This window comes from Protomyctophum parallelum (genome assembly GCF_964188405.1).
Source record: "Protomyctophum parallelum genome assembly, chromosome: 7".
Taxonomy (NCBI): domain Eukaryota; kingdom Metazoa; phylum Chordata; class Actinopteri; order Myctophiformes; family Myctophidae; genus Protomyctophum; species Protomyctophum parallelum.
The window spans coordinates 44,831,575-44,850,405 of NC_139705.1; the positions used below are offsets into that span (position 1 = coordinate 44,831,575).

At 45.0% G+C, this 18,831-nt stretch overlaps 1 protein-coding gene across 1 annotated transcript in view; it reads left to right on the forward strand.

Moving 5' to 3' along the window:
• LOC310861033 (NUAK family SNF1-like kinase 1) overlaps nucleotides 1–18,352 on the forward strand; it is a 23,398-nt gene extending 5,046 nt beyond the window's left edge. The window contains exons 2-7 of the mRNA XM_083768292.1: nucleotides 5,243–5,363; nucleotides 6,021–6,172; nucleotides 9,358–9,423; nucleotides 14,311–14,430; nucleotides 14,556–14,688; nucleotides 15,526–18,352. Of these exons, the coding sequence (XP_083624418.1) occupies nucleotides 5,243–5,363; nucleotides 6,021–6,172; nucleotides 9,358–9,423; nucleotides 14,311–14,430; nucleotides 14,556–14,688; nucleotides 15,526–16,790 (1,857 nt within the window). The 3' untranslated portion in view covers nucleotides 16,791–18,352. The remainder of the gene's footprint in view (nucleotides 1–5,242; nucleotides 5,364–6,020; nucleotides 6,173–9,357; nucleotides 9,424–14,310; nucleotides 14,431–14,555; nucleotides 14,689–15,525) is intronic.
• The last annotated feature ends 479 nt before the right edge of the window (nucleotides 18,353–18,831 follow it).

An 18,831-nucleotide genomic window follows, 5' to 3' on the forward strand; every position in this document is an offset into this window, starting at 1 on the left:
ACACACACACACACACACACACAAACCTCCTGCTACAAAGAACTGATAAAGCCATGTCTATATGTTGTCTGATATATATAAATATCTGGACTGTTAATATTTCTCTAAATATATATTGTACAGAAAGGATCCATAAAGGTAGGATGGTCTGCTATACACAGTATGCAGAGGGAATGCTTTGAAGAGACAGCCAGGCCATAGGGGTCATTGTAGAAGAAGTATCAGCTGCCCTTCCTTCTAGATGCATCCTGCTACACTTCAGCATTCAGAACAACTTCTAGATGCTACTGCTACACTTCAGCATTCAGAACAACTTCTAGATGCATCCTGCTACACTTCAGCATTCAGAACAACTTCTAGATGCATCCTGCTACACTTCAGCATTCAGAACAACTTCTAGATGCTACTGCTACACTTCAGCATTCAGAACAACTTCTAGATGCTACTGCTACACTTCAGCATTCTGAACAACTTCTAGATGCATCCTGCTACACTTCAGCATTCAGAACAACTTCTAGATGCTACTTCTACACTTCAGCATCTAGAACAACTTCTAGATGCATCCTCCTACACTTCAGCATCTAGAACAACTTCTAGATGCTACTGCTACACTTCAGCATTCAGAACAACTTCTAGAGGCATCCTGTTACACTTTTTCAGCAGAATCACAGAATCACACATATTATTTGGATGAACAATGAACCCTTGTGAGTGTGAAGGATATTTCATAGGTCATACTTAGCATACTTGCGTGCTCTCTCTCTCGCTCTCTCTCTGTGTGTCTCACACACACACACACACACACACACACACACACACACACACACACACACACACACACACACACACACACACACACACACACACACACACACACACACACACACACACACTTCCTCCTTTTATGCACATGCCCCTTCATGGGATTCAGACTAGAGAGCATTGTCCAGTGTGCCTGCGTGGATTCAGCTGATCGGGCATTCATGTAAAACACGGAGGAAGCAACATGGAGGAATGCCAGACATTTTGTGCCCCGGCATCCCTGAGGTGGCTCGTTCCAAACGCAAAAACATAGTTCACTCTTTACCCCTTACCCATTCCACCTTCCTACCATGTCGCTCCTCCTTTATCCAAGCCTCGGTCCCTGCAGCATGTGAAGAGAAAAGCCTGGTCACAACCTAAGGCAGAGAGAAAAGCCTGGTCACAACCTAAGGCAGAGAGAAAAGCCTGGTCACAACCTAAGGCAGAGAGAAAAGCCTGGTCACAACCTAAGGCAGAGAGAAAAGCCTGGTCACAACCTAAGGCAGAGAGTTTATCGGTCGGGCCGGAACATCCGTCAGGTGTATTTCCCCCGGATATGATATTTCTTCGACCAATCACAACACTTGTTTAATTCACAGAATGTAAACAGATTTGTAAATCGTCAACGTCAATTTCCTTGAGCAGTGCCTCCGCCAAAATCCCGCAACTTCCACCCCCAAAACATGATACACTGTACAGCGTAGGTCTTGCCCAGCCTGTGCCTTTATCCCCACTCCCATTGTTCTTTCCATTCCGCCCTTTTCACTCCACTTTCCACCATTTCACCTATAGTTACAAAGCATGGCCCACTTGGCCCAGGTATCTACAGCCACCTGCAGTGTGAGATGCATCACTGTGGGTGACAAAACCTTTGCTTTTCATCACTTGGGTCTTCTCACCTTGTTAGTGGCCCTTAGAGGCCGTACTGTCACCCGACCTTGTCACCCGACCTGACCAAAGTGGTTTGAACTGACATCCATTAGAACTCCACAATCTCTCTATTGGGGCTAAAAATACTAATTGCCTGAGGGTGGCGCTTTGGGGTCACTCGGATGTCTTCCAGGGGTCTATGAAGGCCCCGTCCTGTTTTACCCCTACACTTAATATCTTCACCGAAAATAGCAGATGTGCTATTTCGTCGAATGTTCGCCCCCAGAATAGGGACGCTAGGCGGGTTTTAGTGGTTAAATCCACCACCACCCCTCTGCCTTTTCTGTGCACTGCATGTAAGAAGACAGCGTTCATATACTGCACAGTTTGGTCTTTACAGCCACCTCAGGACTCACTAACAGACAAAAGCAGAAATTGGCATCGGATGACGGAAGGACCACAGACCCAAATGACCGAACGCACGCATGTGAGAGTGCACGCCACACCACAGGCAATACAGGCCGCGTTGCATAACGGTTGTGGTTCAGAGAGCGTGTGACTGCTGTCCACTCTGACGTCCAGAGGACCTCTCCAGCAGCTGAGAATCCTGGTCTGCCGCCCTTCAGAGACACTGCAGGGGCTGACAGGCTGACCCAGGGCTTTAATCAGTGCTCCATGTGAAAGAGCGTCGACCCGGTCGCCGCTTATCTGTGGATCACTGTGACCTGGTCACCAATCTGGGAACACCATTGGGGTACCACCTACTTTTGTGCAGAGCCCAATGTTAATGTTAAATGTGCATTTTCAGACCATTAAAACCAATGCAATGGCTCCAATGGTTAATGTAAAAATAAAAGATTTTGCAGTATCTCTGAGAACCCCCTTGGTGTCTCGGACCCCCTGTTGAATACCCCTGGAGTAGAGACAGGAACTCGGTTTGTGTCCTCCTCCCCTTTCTTAGTCCACTTCCTCCCGGGTGCTTCTGTGTTTATGCCTGCTAACAACAACAACAACAACAACACTGCATGTTTATGGCAGTGGTGCTGATACCACAGACACTGTCACTGTGGCACGGAGCAGGGACTGATACCACAGACACTGTCACTGTGGCACAGAGCAGGGACTGAAGCCTGAGCATGAGTAATACTACTACTAGGTTTCTTTTAATGTATGTGAGTGTGCTGTTTGTCCAACTGCATTTGCCATAGTAGTTGTTCCATTGCTCAATTTGATTATGGTTGAATCCTCACGTCACAGTGTGTTTCAATGTGTGCTGTTGTTACTTTAAGGGGTAGGTTGAAGTGTGCTTGCCTTCTTATCCCACCGCAAAAGGTCCGGAGGCCGCGCCCCCTTGCACCACGACACGCCCCCACGGCCGACTTGAGTGACAGCGACGCTGACAGGCAGCGCTGTTATATAGATCCTGCCAGGCAATGATTATATTTTGCACATACCGGTATATTACATAAACGCCAGGTTGAAACGAAAGCATGCTTAGGTGAACAGGGACTCGTGTGTGTGTGTGTGTGTGTGTGCGTGCGTATTTGAGAAAATGTACCTTGTGGCGATGGTTTTTCTGGTTCTCTTGAGAGAAATGGCTGGTTTATGTTTAAAAAATCACACCTGTGTAAAACAAACGGTGCCAACACAAACATTAAATGCCATTAAAAATGTTTAGGTGTAATATAAACATGTTTTTGTTTGTTTGTTTCTTCATTTTGTAGAGGAAATGCAGAGCCAGATCACTCATCTCAGCATCTCTGAGGATAGAATTCTGGATGAGCAGCATTTTGTACAAAACGGGGCCACTCCTGAAAACAATCAAAGGCAATCTTAGCCAATCAGTGTAGAGTCTGAGAAATCCAACAGGCTCGTCTTGATCACATGACTACAGAGATCATATCATGTGTACCGATTTGCGTGAGATTTGGATGAAATCTGTGCAGATGTGGAGGGATGCAGGGCAAATGTTTTTCCATGGCCTCTAGGGAGTGCGCATACATAAGTTGTATACAGATTGATGCAGTTATAGTTAAAAACAGGAATTGCCCTGTTATAGCGCCACTGTGAGGCTGATTTGGAAAAATAATTGTGGCATGTCGTCCTCGGCCTAGTGGAACTTTGTTCAAAACGGACCAATCATGTGAGCTTTGGAAGCCAATCTTATCCAATCCGGATGGAAGATGGGAAATGATCCGTGTTGATCACATGACTATGGAGATAGTGTATACTGAATTGTGTGATGTATGGATAAAATGTGTACGAGTAATCTACAGAAATGTGTTTTGCCTAAATCGGCCTCATGGTGGCGCTATAACAGGCCGTTGAGGAATAGCTGGGGCAGAGGTTCGTCGTTGGTATCCAGGGAGTGTGTGTGCAAAGTTTGGCATGGATCGAGCCAACAGGGACAATATGACCTTTCCCTTCATTGTCAACATCAGGGATCAACATTGGAATTATGCCTGATTTATATTCTGTTGCACACTGGTGTCGAGTGCCGAAAAATTACTTACGTTTAAACTCAGGCTTTAGGGTTAGGTTTATCAATGGCTTATGACATTGTTGTCCTCAAATATTGATGTCCTCACATGTATATTATAACAACAGCAATCATGAAGGGGGGGGGGGGTTGTGATTTGTGTGAGATTAAAGGAACAATGTGTGAACAGTGCAGCTGTCAGCCTTCTGTCTGGAACTGAGCTCTGATCACAAGAGATTCACTCTCACAATCTAGCTCCTAAAACCCACATAATCACCTCTAATACCCCAGGGTGTCACTGTGCATTCATGCTTGCATTGTGTGTGTGTGTGTGTGTGTGTGTGTGTGTGTGTGTGTGTGTGTGTGTGTGTGTGTGTGTGTGTGTGTGTGTGTGTGTGTGTGTGTGTGTGCGTGTGTATGTGCGTCGCGTTGTGTGCATGTGTACATGCTTGCATTGTGTGCGTGCATTTGTGCATATACTGTTCGTGTACATAGAGTCTCATACATTTCTATGTCAATATTACATGAGCAGTGAATTTGGCCATGTCGTCTTGTACAAAACAGGTTTAGCACGACCAGTGAAATGATGAGGGAAATGGATTTAAACCTTTGTATGGTCGAGGAACTAATAGGTGGGGAATCCGTTTTTCACTGGCCCAAAATCCTCTGCAAAACGGGATAAAGACTGTGTTCTCGTGTGCTTTGTGCAACTCACTAGTCAGTAGTCCCACTCACAAGTAGATCAATTTCATTGATTAGGTATAATAAATAATTGATGGTTGCAGGCAGCCCTACTACTATGCTGTTTTACTTTTTTTTTTTTTAAATGCAATCATTGCTGTATTTGATGTCTTAATCCTATTCTGTATGGAAACACAGGTTTCCATACCACTCAAACCCTCCAGACTAAATTAGACCTGAGCGGACTGTACTTGGCCTGTTCTTGCTTGTAGCCGATCTATAAGCCCATACAACGATGCGTGAGCTTGTAGATTGGCTATTTTCTCAACCAGAAATTCTGGGTGGCTGGTTGTTTCCCGGGCTAATCCTATATGCTAATCCTATCCTGTACTGTCTACGTGTGTTTGGTAGGTGGCCATCAAGTCCATACGGAAGGAGCGAATCACTGATGACCTGGACAGAGTTCACATCCAGAGAGAGATTGAAATCACCTCGTCCCTCAGGCACCCCAACATCATACGCTTCCACGAGGGTGAGATCACAGTCAGAGACACTCATGCACGCACACTCATGCACGCACACTCATGCACGCAGACATACACTTTGGAATTCGGATGTTCCCGGCTTTACTCGTGTCATAGCGTCCTTTAGCAAGACAAGAGCAGGTTGGTGCCTCGTTGCTGTCGGGCAGAAACCTCCTAACTCCATATTCTAACTTGTTCTTTCTAAATCCATGCCCTACGACTACTTGATCGCAGATCCGCAAGGTCGAGACGCGAGCTTACAGTCTTGGCCATGTGAGGTTTCCACCAGACAGCGACTATATGCACCATTTAGCAGTTTGTTTATTTTCTTTGCGTCCCCAAGAGTCTCACTAAAGACCTTCGCTGTAAGTCTTGCTTCGGCTGATGATACAGTATACTGTAAAGTGAAGGATTATTACGCTACTGACCAACAGTATACTGTAAAGTGAAGGATTATTACGCTACTGACCAAATAAATCGACTCTGGGCCTTACAATCCAACTGAAATCCACACGCGCACGTACACACGCACACGCACACGCACACGCACACACACACACACACACACACACACACACACACACACACACACACACACACACACACACACATTACGTTTGGTAATGCATGGCTAATCTAAATGTTTCCCCCTGTTTCCGGTGCAGTGTTTGAGAGCCGAGATAAGATAGTGATTGTGATGGAGTACGCCAGCAATGGAGAGCTGTACGACTATGTCCACGAGAGACGCAGGCTGACAGAGACGGACGCCAGGGAGGTCTTCAGACAGATCACCTCTGCCCTCCATTACTGCCACAAGGTGTGCACGCACGCACGCACACATGCACGCACACACACACACACACACACACACACACACACACACACACAGTACATTACATCAGTGGTTCTCAAACCATTTCAGGTCAAGACAAGGACCGCCATATTGATATGTATTTGGCTGTGGAGACCCCTGTTACTGAACGAACTGCTACTCTGTAGCAATGGTTACTATCAGGTTATTATCTTCTAAACACTTCTAATAAAGATCCTAAAAATGTGCCACAAAATATCACATACCGCGCCTTAAATAGCACTACCTTATTGGATTTTACGGTACACTTGGTTTCCTTCATGCAACTTTCAGAGTTAAAGGAACACTCAAGGATTTGACAGCGTACATTCATTCATGAACCGAACAAGGCCGGAAAACACTGTTTATTGAAGCTGTGTTTGAGAAAACATTAGCCTGGTGATTACTGGAGCCAGTGGTATGCACATGCTGCGGTTTATCCAACAATGCCATGAATAAACAGCACAGTCAAACTTAGTGCATATTTCCAGTAAATCCTAATGATCCTAATGCTTCAGAAGAAAACGTGACTGGAGTTTTCCGGACATCTTCGGGTCAATTCAATGAGCACTTGACTGTTTGTAACGGCCACACACTGACACAGGCTGCTCCTCGTCTCGACCGTATGTGTCTTCCTGGCATTGTTTTCATTGTGCACCGTAAAGTGCTCAGCTTCTTTTAAAAAATAGCTACAATAGCATACAGTATCTACGTGGTGAAACACCATTATATAACAATGTACACTATATAAGATACGGCTGACGCTGTTCGTCGACCTAATTCTAAAATGTATTGCATTGTCCCGAATATAAGACGACTCTAATTATAAGATGACCCCCTGTTTTTCAAGACTCGTTTGTGGGAAAAAAACATTGAATGTCAAATATTCTAGTCCCCGGTTTTAATACGACCCCATTTTTGAGGGGCTCCAATATACAGGTTTAATGTTTGTCTTTAGTTCAATGTTTGTTTTGTAAACGCCATTGACAATGAAGGGAATTTTTACGTCATAAAGTGGCAAAATGTGCCTCATTATGTCATATTGTCTCTTTATTGTTAATGGTGTTTAATATTTGTTTTACATCCCCATTACATCACCTAATCAACATGAGTTAGACTTTAATATATTAGCGCCCCTCACTTCACCACACAGGAGTGATGTTTTAGGATATTTCCATTGGAAAAAACAAACAAACATAGTATTATATTTAGACCAATAGGGTATTTGTAAGATTCTCATTTTGGCATTTCACAAAATGTGTCCGATTCTCCCATCCGTCAAAGTACCACATGAAATGTGTGTGGGATGTGGCTGCGGATTCCAGCTGGACATCACATGACTGTAAAAACCACTAGTGTTGTTCTGTGGCAGCCACTGAGGCAGGGAGGTGGACTGTGCCCAGCTGGCTTCAAACGGTGTTCCAGAATAGAACATGAAAGCTGAATTATTCAAGATGCCTCTGAGGTATGCTGGACTCACGGAGGAAGTGTTTGGGCCTCAGGAAAAAGAAGGAACATTATTCTTAGCCAGGCTGTCTTGTTCCTATCCTTAAGGGTGACGTGTACGTAGCTGCACAGCGGCATCGCACACCATAAATAGTGGATTAACGAGCTCACAACGCATTGCAGTGCGTTGCACTCTGAGCTTGTGAATCCGATATTGTTTGCGTGGTGCGGACACTGCGGTGTGCAGTCAGGTATAAATCAGGCTGGAGTGGAGGGAAAGGGGGGGGAAGTGAACAGTTGTCTGCACTCTGCACACACAGTGCACACACGGCGCATACCGCAGGCTTACATACATGTACAAAAGCATTTCTAAAGGTCGCGGGTCATTTCCTTCACTTGATAGATCTTGAGAGGGTGTAATTGGCGAAAGAAAGTGGACCGTTCCGGCTCATTAGCCACGAAGCTAGTATGTGAAACTGACAACTTGAAGAAGACTCTCCCTGCATCGTTCACTAGAATGTATGGGTGGTCCTATGGGTGGTCCTTGCACCTACAGCAGTGGTCCTCAGACATTTCAATGTGGACCCCCATTTGGAAATATGTTATGTCACGGACACCCATATGAGACGATTTTAGTCAGATAAAATGGTGTGATACTGTATCAGTGGAGAGAGTGGAACCTATGATCTGAATAGTTCATTTTCGTTCTCTCATTGGCCCTAACTTCTATCTGGTGAAATAACAGTGAATTAATTAATCATTTGTAGAAGAGACTATCAGGGCAAGTATGAGCAGCATAAGTATTTAACATAGCATCACAATCTTTTTAACCACAATCATTAAAACACTAGCCATGTTTTGTATGGAGAGAGATAGTGATAGAGTGATAGAGTATAGTTTGCTGCCTTCAGGGCGGGTGGTGGTCAGGGCAAACTTGTATATCTGCTACTTTTTAAAAACATTGAAATTTTTTAGAAGATTTTAGATTTTTTATTTCTTTTGACCATGAATCCTCTCTTCTGGAGGGGCCCTGGCACAACAACACATTTTCAGATGGGGGTCCGCAGCCAAATACATATCAATTTGGGGGTCCTTGGCTTGCCTTGAACAGGTTTTAGAACCACTGACATTACATATCATTAGGCCGACGTTGGCAACGTCTCGGGTTGATTCCAACTGCGTGACCTGTGTGTTGTGTGTCGGTCCCTCTCCCTGCCTCCCCAGCCTGGATTCCTTTCTCTCTCTACTGTCCCTTTTGTTCTAAATAAAGCTAAAGATGACACTGGAGAGAGACATTCCTTCCCGTTGTTGCACTTAAGCGTTTCCTTCACAGCGTCATCAGGGAAGCAGCAAGAGGCCTCCCTGGTACTTAGCGTCGCGCAAAACGATTCGGTGCTGTCTGCAATGTTAAGACATTCAGACACGGACGGCTCTGGCCATGAAATCGGACAGGAATGTTAATGGTTATGAAAGAATAATTGACTACAAATCTTGCCGCTCCAAATATACCAAAAGCCTTTGATGAGAATAGCTAACGGAACACACAAGTCTGAGTTCATGCTGCATGCCATGCAGTCTTATTCATGCCAAGAGAAATGTGTCTGTAGTCTGTTACCCTAAAGTGGCACAATAAATAAACAAGAGAGAGAGATTCCGAGCAGGACTTGATGTCTTCTCTTCTGTGTGGGTTATTTTTTTGTCTTCAGAATGGTGTTGTTCACCGAGACCTCAAACTAGAGAACATCCTTCTGGATGAAGAACTAAATGTCAAGGTAAGATGAACCATCATATAATTTAGATTGGTTGACGTCTTCATTGACAGAATCAAAATGCACATGTCAATTGCACACATTCGTCAAAAGGTAAGGTAAAGATAAACATAATACTGTATTATTTTCTTATTGATGTAAAGTGTGTGTGTGTGTGTGTGTGTGTGTGTGTGTGTGTGTGTGTGTGTGTGTGTGTGTGTCTGTGCATGCAGCCTGGGTCTGCATGTCATTTCCATATGAAGAGAGATAAAAGGAAGCATGTTCTGGAGAAAAATAAATAATGCTAGCATTGCATCTGGTAACCGGTAACCTCTGGCAACAGCTCCAACATAAAACGCAAACAAATCTCACATTCATGACATTGTGCTGGAATTCAATACCAGCCCCAGAATAAGTTTAATATGTTGTCGAGGCATGTGCTCAGGACCGGCATTAAAAAAACACTGTGCCAGGTCCTATAACAAAACCCAGGGGTCATTCCTGGCCTTATTTGGTCATTCCACTCCTTATATGGGTACGATACAAGGCCCGGGGGGAATGCACGGAATCTAAAAGGCAATTGGGCCAATCGGGGGTGGGTTAATGTAAGTATGCTCAAGTCTGTCCGTAAAAAGAAAACAGTGTGTGTGTGTGTGTGTGTGTGTGTGTGTGTGTGTGTGTGTGTGTGTGTGTGTGTGTGTGTGTGTGTGTGTGTGTGTGTGTGTGTGTGTGTGTGTGTGTGTGTGTGTGTGTGTGTGTGTGTGTGTGTGTGTGTGTGTGTGTGTGTGTGTGTGTGCGTGCCTGTGTGTATGCGTGCGTGCGCTTCTCTCGGCAGCTTCTAGTTCATTCCATGCCGGATTCTTACCACAATTGCCTTTCACAGCACATACTGTACCACACCAGGAAATACTGTAGGACTAATAAGCCTCAGTGGAATTCAGGGATAATGTTATTATGCCTTCATGATAGCAGAAAAGTGTCATGTAGGCCAATGGTTCTCAACCTGTGGCCCGGGACCCCCAGTGGGGGTGGGGTATCCCCAGACGATTACTTTTGGGGGGGTCGGTCTGAAAAGCTTAGGAACACTTGACGTAGGCAGTTATAGGCTTTGTTCGGACTAACAGGCAAACTGTTTCTCAGATCTGATCTTTATGACTGTCTTTCACACAAAGCGCTGCATCGAGGCAACTGTTTGTGAGTTGTGACTGTGCCCAGACTGAGACGGAAATCTGATTTATTTTAATCGCATTTCAACCCACAAAAGAATGTGATTCAAGTCTTATTACCGGAAATCAGTTGCCACGTATGTTCTTTTGCTGATCATCAGACTTGATAAAAGTGTGATTCCAATATGAACAGTGGTGGAAAAAGTCCAGAATTAAAAAATGTAAAGTACAAAGGTCAAAGGTCAATCGAAATGTACGTAAAGTACCAAACGTAGAAAGTACTCATCATGCAGAATGTCCAATTTCAAAAGTTTTCAAATATATAAAAATAAAAAATAAAGTAAAAATACCTCAAAACTTTACTTGGGTATAGACAGTAGTACTTGAGTAAATGTATAGTTACCGGTACTTAAACACCACTGAATATAACAGGCCACAAATGTGAATTTCCTGCAGGAGACATACAGTATGTTAGTGTCAGACAGTGCCCTAGAATACAGACGATGACACCTGGCATTCAGTGCAGAGACAATTCCGGGATGAAATGTTAATGAAATAAAACTGATAAACATTATTGGGTTTGAGAAGCTGCAGTGAAACAATCTGAAGGTCACATAGCAACTGGTATTTTTATTTTATTTTATTCCTTTCTTTTTCTTTTTTTTAATCCATGGAAGAGGTTGTGTTTTGGCTTCAGATTTCTTTTTACTTAAGCTGAAATACTTGCCATTAATATAGTGGTTACAACTGTATTAATTGATTGCCGTGGTGGGAGTTCTGCTCTGGTTTTGGTGAAAACTATTTGTTGACCTATTTCTAAAATATTAGTGCAACTTTCGTTCATTTTTTACCCCTCTATCACACGGAATGTTTTTTGTGTCCATACTCCATATCACTACGCCCAAAAAATAGTTCCATGTGATAGATATGTCAAAGTTGAACGAAAGTTGCGCTAATATTTTAGAAATAGGTCAACAATACAAATGAAGTTAGTTTTATGAATTAATTTACTTTTACTGCGTGGCCCCCTGTGCCCCCCACAAAATGACCGGAACTACTTAATATTTCACCAAAACCAGAGCAGAACTCCTACCACGGTACTCAGGCAATCAATACAGTTGCAAGCACTATATTAATGGCAAGTATTTCATACAGCTGAAGTTCAAAAAATCTGAACTAACCCTTTAAATAACTTTCCTCTAGTCTACTGGGTAAAAAATAAGAAGAAGACTGTACCTCATCTCAGAAACAAACACATTTCACTTAAACTCTATATACTTTGATCTGCAAACTCAGTATGCGTCACATTGTGAACAGTGTTGCCATGTCTGCTTATTATAAGTGACTTTGGGATTTGTTTTTCTGTAAAGTTGCTTGTAAATATTGATAGTTATTTATTTATTTGGATTGTTTCTAAAGTGCAGTTGCTTATTTGGGCTTGCTTCCAGTGGTTCTCAAACATTTTCAAGTCAAGGAATTGAAAGAAGAAAATTCATCCAAATATGTTTGTGCCAGCTGGACCCCGTACCAGAGTTGTGTTGCTAAGATGTTTCTAAAATAAAAAGTTTAACTTTTTTCCCCAAATATTATTTTAGAAAATCAGCAGTACAAGACATTAGATCTGTAAATCTGCTATTTTCAAATATCCGATGCATATATGTCTGTGGCCTATATAGTTGCTTCTTTTGGGTATGTTTTCATAGACCTGGTTGTTTACGTATTTCTCTCACAAAACCTGGAAACACTGATTGTGAACTTAATAATGTCGTCGTCACCCCCCCAGAATAAGGATGCTGGGGCTCATGTGGTTAACAATAATATAATCATCATAAACAGAAACAATGGGTTATAAACATTCCTCATCAGAATATAAACCAGAGGTCTAATAATTCCTCCGCTCCAGGATTCTGTATACATTGTAAAACAATAGAGACAAATGGAGATCCTATAGTCTGACAATAGCCAGTGAAATTCTCAACCAAGTGCAGAGGAATTATATGATTAAGGGAAAGTGATTGTTGTGCTATGAATGTGTGCACACATGTACAGTTATGTGTGTACAGTTATGTGTGTAAAGTTATGCGTGTACAGGCATTCTGGCTTAGAAGAATGTCTCACCCAAGAATCCAAGAGCGGTGGAATGAGTGGCTGAATCTCATGCGGGCTTAACTCTGGTCGGCTGACTGGCGCTGGTGCCAGGGAAGAATTTACACTGCTCGACACACAAACACATGCACACATGCACACAGACAGACAGACCACACGCACGCACGCGCGCACACACACTATTATACAAGGCTACTATCCTAGGTGTAGCGAAGAAGGGGAGGCTGACATGTTGAACCACACAACTCTTCTACTTCCACTTGGCTCATTCTGCTTCAGTAATCATAGTTACCTTACATAAATACACCATCCACACACATGAGTTGTATATATTACATTGTCAACCTCCGTCCGCGAGGTACCTCCCAGAACCGCCACTGCTCTTGAACACGCCTCTCTGTTACATGGAAATAAAGCTGTCATGTGTCTGGTACTGTCAACACCTCAGGGGAGGGGGGGGGGATGATAGTGTGCGAGCGTGCGTGTTAATAATCACTTCAGATAGAGTCAGTCGGCCTCTGTCCAGAGTTGACCGACTGCCTGTGGCTCTGGCAGCCTGGAGTGGCTGTGCCATTACATGACAGTTTGTTGGCCTGTGGTTCTTTAGTCTCCCCTCACTCACACGGACATGGCCCCAAGTCTCTCCCCTCACTCACACATGGCCCCAAGTCTCTCCCCTCACTCACACATGACCCCAAGTCTCTCCCCTCACTCACACATGGCCCCTTGTCTCTCCCCTCACTCACACATGGCCCCAAGTCTCTCCCCTCACTCACACATGGCCCCAAGTCTCTCCCCTCACTCACACATGGCCCCAAGTCTCTCCCCTCACTCACACATGGCCCCATGTCTCTCCCCTAACTCACACATGGCTCCTTGTCTCTCCCCTCACTCACTCACACATGGCCCCTTGTCTCTCCCCTCACTCACACGGACATGGCCCCAAGTCTCTCCCCTCACTCACACGGACATGACCCCAAGTCTCTTTCCTCACTCACACATGGCCCCAAGTCTCTCCCCTCACTCACACGGACATGACCCAAGCTGATCACACCGTCTATTTTTGGGCGCTTTTGACCCGTTAAGACCTATAATGAGGCTGATGAATAGCCTTAGCCAACGCAAACATCTAAAATGACAGATGCTTTCCCAGTATTAATGGTTTAATGGTTTTAATGCTTTGGATTCTTGTTGGTTTTATTCTTGCCATATGGTTTGTGGTGTATACTCACTGAAAAGGAATCTGCACTATGGTACTTTTGTTTATGTTTGTCATGTGTCATGTGTGTGCATGTATGTGCACTTGTGCCCGCCACTGCGGAGTGTGTGTGTGTGTGTGTGTGTGTGGGTGTGTGTGTGTGTGTGTGTGTGTGTGTGTGTGCGTGCGTGTTACAGTGAGAGAGTGAGTGTCTGTGTGCTTGTTGTTAATAGGTCAGTTGTGACTAATTAGGCCGTTATATCAGGACCTCTCACAGCAGTAGACATGTAGTCTGGATTGGTTTCTGCATTGAAGAAAGTGATAGGCTGCCTGTTCCATTTAATCATGTAAATCATGAATTTTATCTCCCTCCCTCTCTCTACCCCCCCCCCCCCCTCCCTCTCTCTCCCTCTCTCTCTCTCTCTGGCTCTTGTTCTGCAGCTGGCTGACTTTGGCCTTTCCAACCACTTCCAAAAAGGCGCTTTGTTGCAGACCTACTGTGGAAGCCCGCTCTATGCCTCTCCCGAGATCGTCAAAGGACTGCCCTACCAGGGCCCAGAGGTGTGTTGCTGCAGGGTTCATTCCCAGATTTCCCACTCATACAGCCAGAGCAGTGGCATTCAATCACAAGCCAAATATCTATACCACAGCATTCATTTGCTAATGTTTGTTTGTGTGTGTGGTAGGTGGACTGCTGGGCACTAGGAGTGTTGCTCTACGCCCTGGTGTACGGCAGTATGCCTTTTGATGGTGCCTGCCATGCGACCCTGACAGAGCAGATCAGCCAAGGCCGCTACCGCAGGCCCAACCCCCCCTCAGGTACGTACGCCCACATATTACCCAAACGTATTACTGCAGGAGACCCAAAAGAAACATTTGATGTCTCATGGTGAAAAGAAGCTGCTTGGACTCCCCATGCATAGAAGGAAGCATGAGGTCAGTCCGTTGCTCTCCCCAGGTTGGCAGAGGGAATGTAGTGTCCAGGATTACATGATTAGATAATTGACGCTGCAGGGTGAACAAAATGGGAAGAATCGTGGGCTAAAAATCAAAATCTTGAAAGTGTGAGAACTACTGATTTAGAAGGCAATGGATTAACTACTTAAGTTCTAAAGATGTCTACAGACGTCAAATAAAACCGTAGGAGGCCTAGTACATCTACAGACGTCTTAAGGCGGTTAGAATTTTATATTGATTAATGTAGGCCCTAAGCTACATGTGGCTGTTTTGGATGATTTAGATATGTGATCTGTGGCTTTCAGTTCTGGTTCACGGACCTGGGGTCATTTTTGCCTTAAGCAAGTCCGCTGAGAATGGAAGGCACGCACGGCAGAAGCTACAATAATTAATTGATGAATAGCTGGCTCCAGTGTGTTAAAATAGCACAGTGGTGTCATCTCATCGTCATCTGGCCCATGATTCGTATCGCCCGTTTGTCTGTTGATGTTCCAGGTGTTAATATTTGTATTCTGACCTGATCTGTTAATTCTATTGACTTGACTAAAAGACTTTTTAAGGTTTTTGATATTTAGTCGACTAAGATTGACTAAGACTAAACCACTAAACCTAAATGGTGTGTTATTCAAAAGAATAAGACTAAATCTGAATTTGCTGTAAAAATGAACATTGCTGATCTGTAAACTCCGCCCCCTCCAGATGCCTGTGCTCTTATCGACTGGTTGTTGACGGTGCGCGCGGAGGAGCGGGCCACGGTGGAGGACGTGGCCAACCACTGGTGGGTCAACTGGGGCTACGAGGAGAGCGTGTGCGACTGCCCCGTGTCCCCGCACCAGGACTGCCCCTCGCCCCTGCTGGCCCGCTACATCGACTGGCAGAACCGGGTCACCGCCACCAGCAGCTTGACGGTCGACCCCGCCCGCCCGTCCTCCGCCGGCTCTGTCCCCGCCGCTCACCCCTTCTACTTCAGCTTCCCCCTGAAGGGCGACCGCGGCGGAGGAGGGAGGGCGCGTGGCGCGGTGGCGCCCAGCCTGAGGAAGTCGCGCAAGGAGAACGCCATTCCCCAGAGCACGGCGCGGGGCCCTTCCGGCACGGTTTGCACCAGCACGGCTTCCGTAACTGCTGCCGCTGCCGCTGGGTCTGCCAGAAGCTCCAGTGCGGAGAGGAAGAAACCTAAAGGCATCCTGAAGCCCCAGAGGAGTTTTGACTCTGCTTTTCCAAAACCCAACAAAGAAAAACCTCCCTCTCCGTCACATAAGGGCCCTCTTCAGCCTTACCACCCACACGCACTCCCCGATGTCCTGGCCACGACCCTCCCGCTGCCGCCCTCCGCTTTCAGCCAGCCGTCTTCCAAGATGCCCAAGAAAGGGATCCTGAAGAACCTGTATGGAGGGGAGTCAGGGTACGCCTCTGCTCCGGAGAGGGGGGCCTCTCGGTTGACTACACGAGGCGGCGAGGGTTCTGGCGACCTGTGCGACTACAAGCTGAACACTTCCACTCTCAGAGGCGACGATAGCCCCACCATGTGCACAGAGGCGGTAAGGAGACGGAAGGGCATTCTGAAACGCAACGGCAAGTTCTCTCGCAGTCTGGACCTCCCAGACGACATTCACCTGTCGTCTTTGTCGGCCCCCATCGTGTTCCCCGAGGCGCTCCAGCGGCTCCTCCAGGGAGCTCCTATGGGGAGCGGCGGTGGTACGGAAGGGGGCTTTAGTCGGCCGCCTAGCGTGGTGAGCGAGGACAGCCTCTTCTCCTCTGACTCTTTTGACCTGCTGGATCTCAGTGTCCAATCGCGACGCAGGATTTTCTCTCGCAGCATGAGGCGAAGTGCCTGCAGCTCCGAAGAGGACTTGGAGGGACTGGGAGTGGAGGCAGACGGGGGGGAGTCAGGCAGGGCTCGGCAGTGGGACACAGATGGGGATGGAGCAGTCTCACTGGAGGGCTTTAAGGACATGCTAAGATAGGCCTATATTAATGCATGTGACATTATGGATGTGAATGTCAGCACTTCGGTTCTGTCTCAGAAATGATACATGATGCCTGGTATCATGAGACATGTGTCTGTGGTAATCCACAACACCTCCCTGGAAGAGGTTTTTTTGGGACCTTATATTTCCAATTATGCATCTCAAGTACTATGTTGGACTGCAATGAGTTGTCTGCCATCAATGAAAGCACTATATTTTTGGGAACACTTTGTCAGTATTAGGCGAAACATTTACACTATTCTGCACATCTTAGCACAAGAAGACCACACAGAGAGCAAATATACTGTAAACGTATAGTTGATTTATTTATTTGATGTATGGTCAAACATAATGTGGTGTAATCACAAAACGTTTCATATCATGTCATCGAGTCAGTTTAATGAAATTGCATTGCTTTAATGACGAGTCTATGACCTCACCTGCACATGAGGTCCTATGTTTTGATAGCTTTATGACACATTTCTGTGTTTGAAAATATTTTGAGAGTGTAACTGAAATGGGTTAAGTCTGTCTGTGGGTTTAATAAATATAAATGGTGAATTTATATAGTGCCGTTTATCCAAAGTGTGTATTACATTCACCCATTCGTGCACCGATGGCAGAGAAGACCATGAAGGCCTGTTCATCAGAAGCAGTTAGGGGTTCGGGGCCTTGCTCAAAGGACATTTTGACACTTAATCCAGAGGGAGCCGGAGGTCAAACTGGGAACATTCCCATTCCCAAGGGGGAGCTCCCCCAAATATTTAACCAATGTGACAAGTATCAACAAGAGCTTGTGACTAAATAATATTAAACTACATTGTATCCATTGGAACACAGGTTCAAGGTTCAAGGTTTCTTTATTTTGTCTCCCAAGGGAGAAATTTGTCTTGGACCCCAAGGACCCACCCTGCATACAATACAATACAATAGACAATACAGGACAACAAAGGCACACAGTGACCCGTACAACAAAAAAAACACACACCAACATACCTAGTGCAAAAGAGGAAGAACATCACCTCATAACCTTCGACCCCTACCCTGTCTGCCCTCTGCAAGGACTCTGTTAAGGAGTGTGATTGACAGGTTATTTTTAACCATTTCCTGAACAGTTTTTGCCTGACAGCAATGCTATGATGGTGTCATTGTGAATCAATCTCTGGACAGTATAATGCACCATGTCAAAAGTGATGTTAAACTAACGTATACATACACAGTGCCTGCTATGTTGGGACTATGAATACATTAAACTGTAAATGTGGTATTTCACTACATCACTGAGTGTTGTACTCACTGTGCAGTGTGCACTGCAGTATTGAATGCGTCATTTGCTCCATTGCGCCAACAGACAAGGTGTGATTGGCAGGTGGATCAAATTGCTTTCAACTTAACCCCATTAATGCTGCTGTGGATTTTTGCATAGGTGGTGTGGGTACATTAATGTGGTTATAACTACAGTATGCCATTGTGTGTCTTATCATTTTCATGTATGCAATGAATTCTTTTGCCATTTTGGGTACTTCCATCTGAAAATAAATTATGTGAATCTTGTGTTACTCTTTCTGGCTTTGTGGACAGAAATAGCTGACGCTAAAATAGCATAGTATTATTGATGAGATAGGAACTTGACAGATTTGTGTTTCTGGCACGCTAATCCATTCACACAGATGTCAAAATGTTGCTAAAAATAAGTACAAAGAATTGAGAGAAAACATGGAAAGTAACATGTCAGGAGCTAAGCACGTTCTAGAGATACAAATGAGTTTTAAAAACAATAACGACCATTATAAAGCACCAGGCACTCTGAACGAAATGGCATTCTTTTAGACAAATTACTGTTTATTTCAAATATTTCTCATTCTGCACAGTTAACCCAGTCTGGGCGGGAACCCCTTTTGGTGTTAAGAGGTTACTTTCCTGTTTTCTGGTCCCAAATATGAACAGCAAACGAATGTGGCATTAGTGTTCGTGACATGCCAACCGCTATCCATTTGATAAACTCCAGGGCCATGCAGTATCCATAAACAAAGAGCCA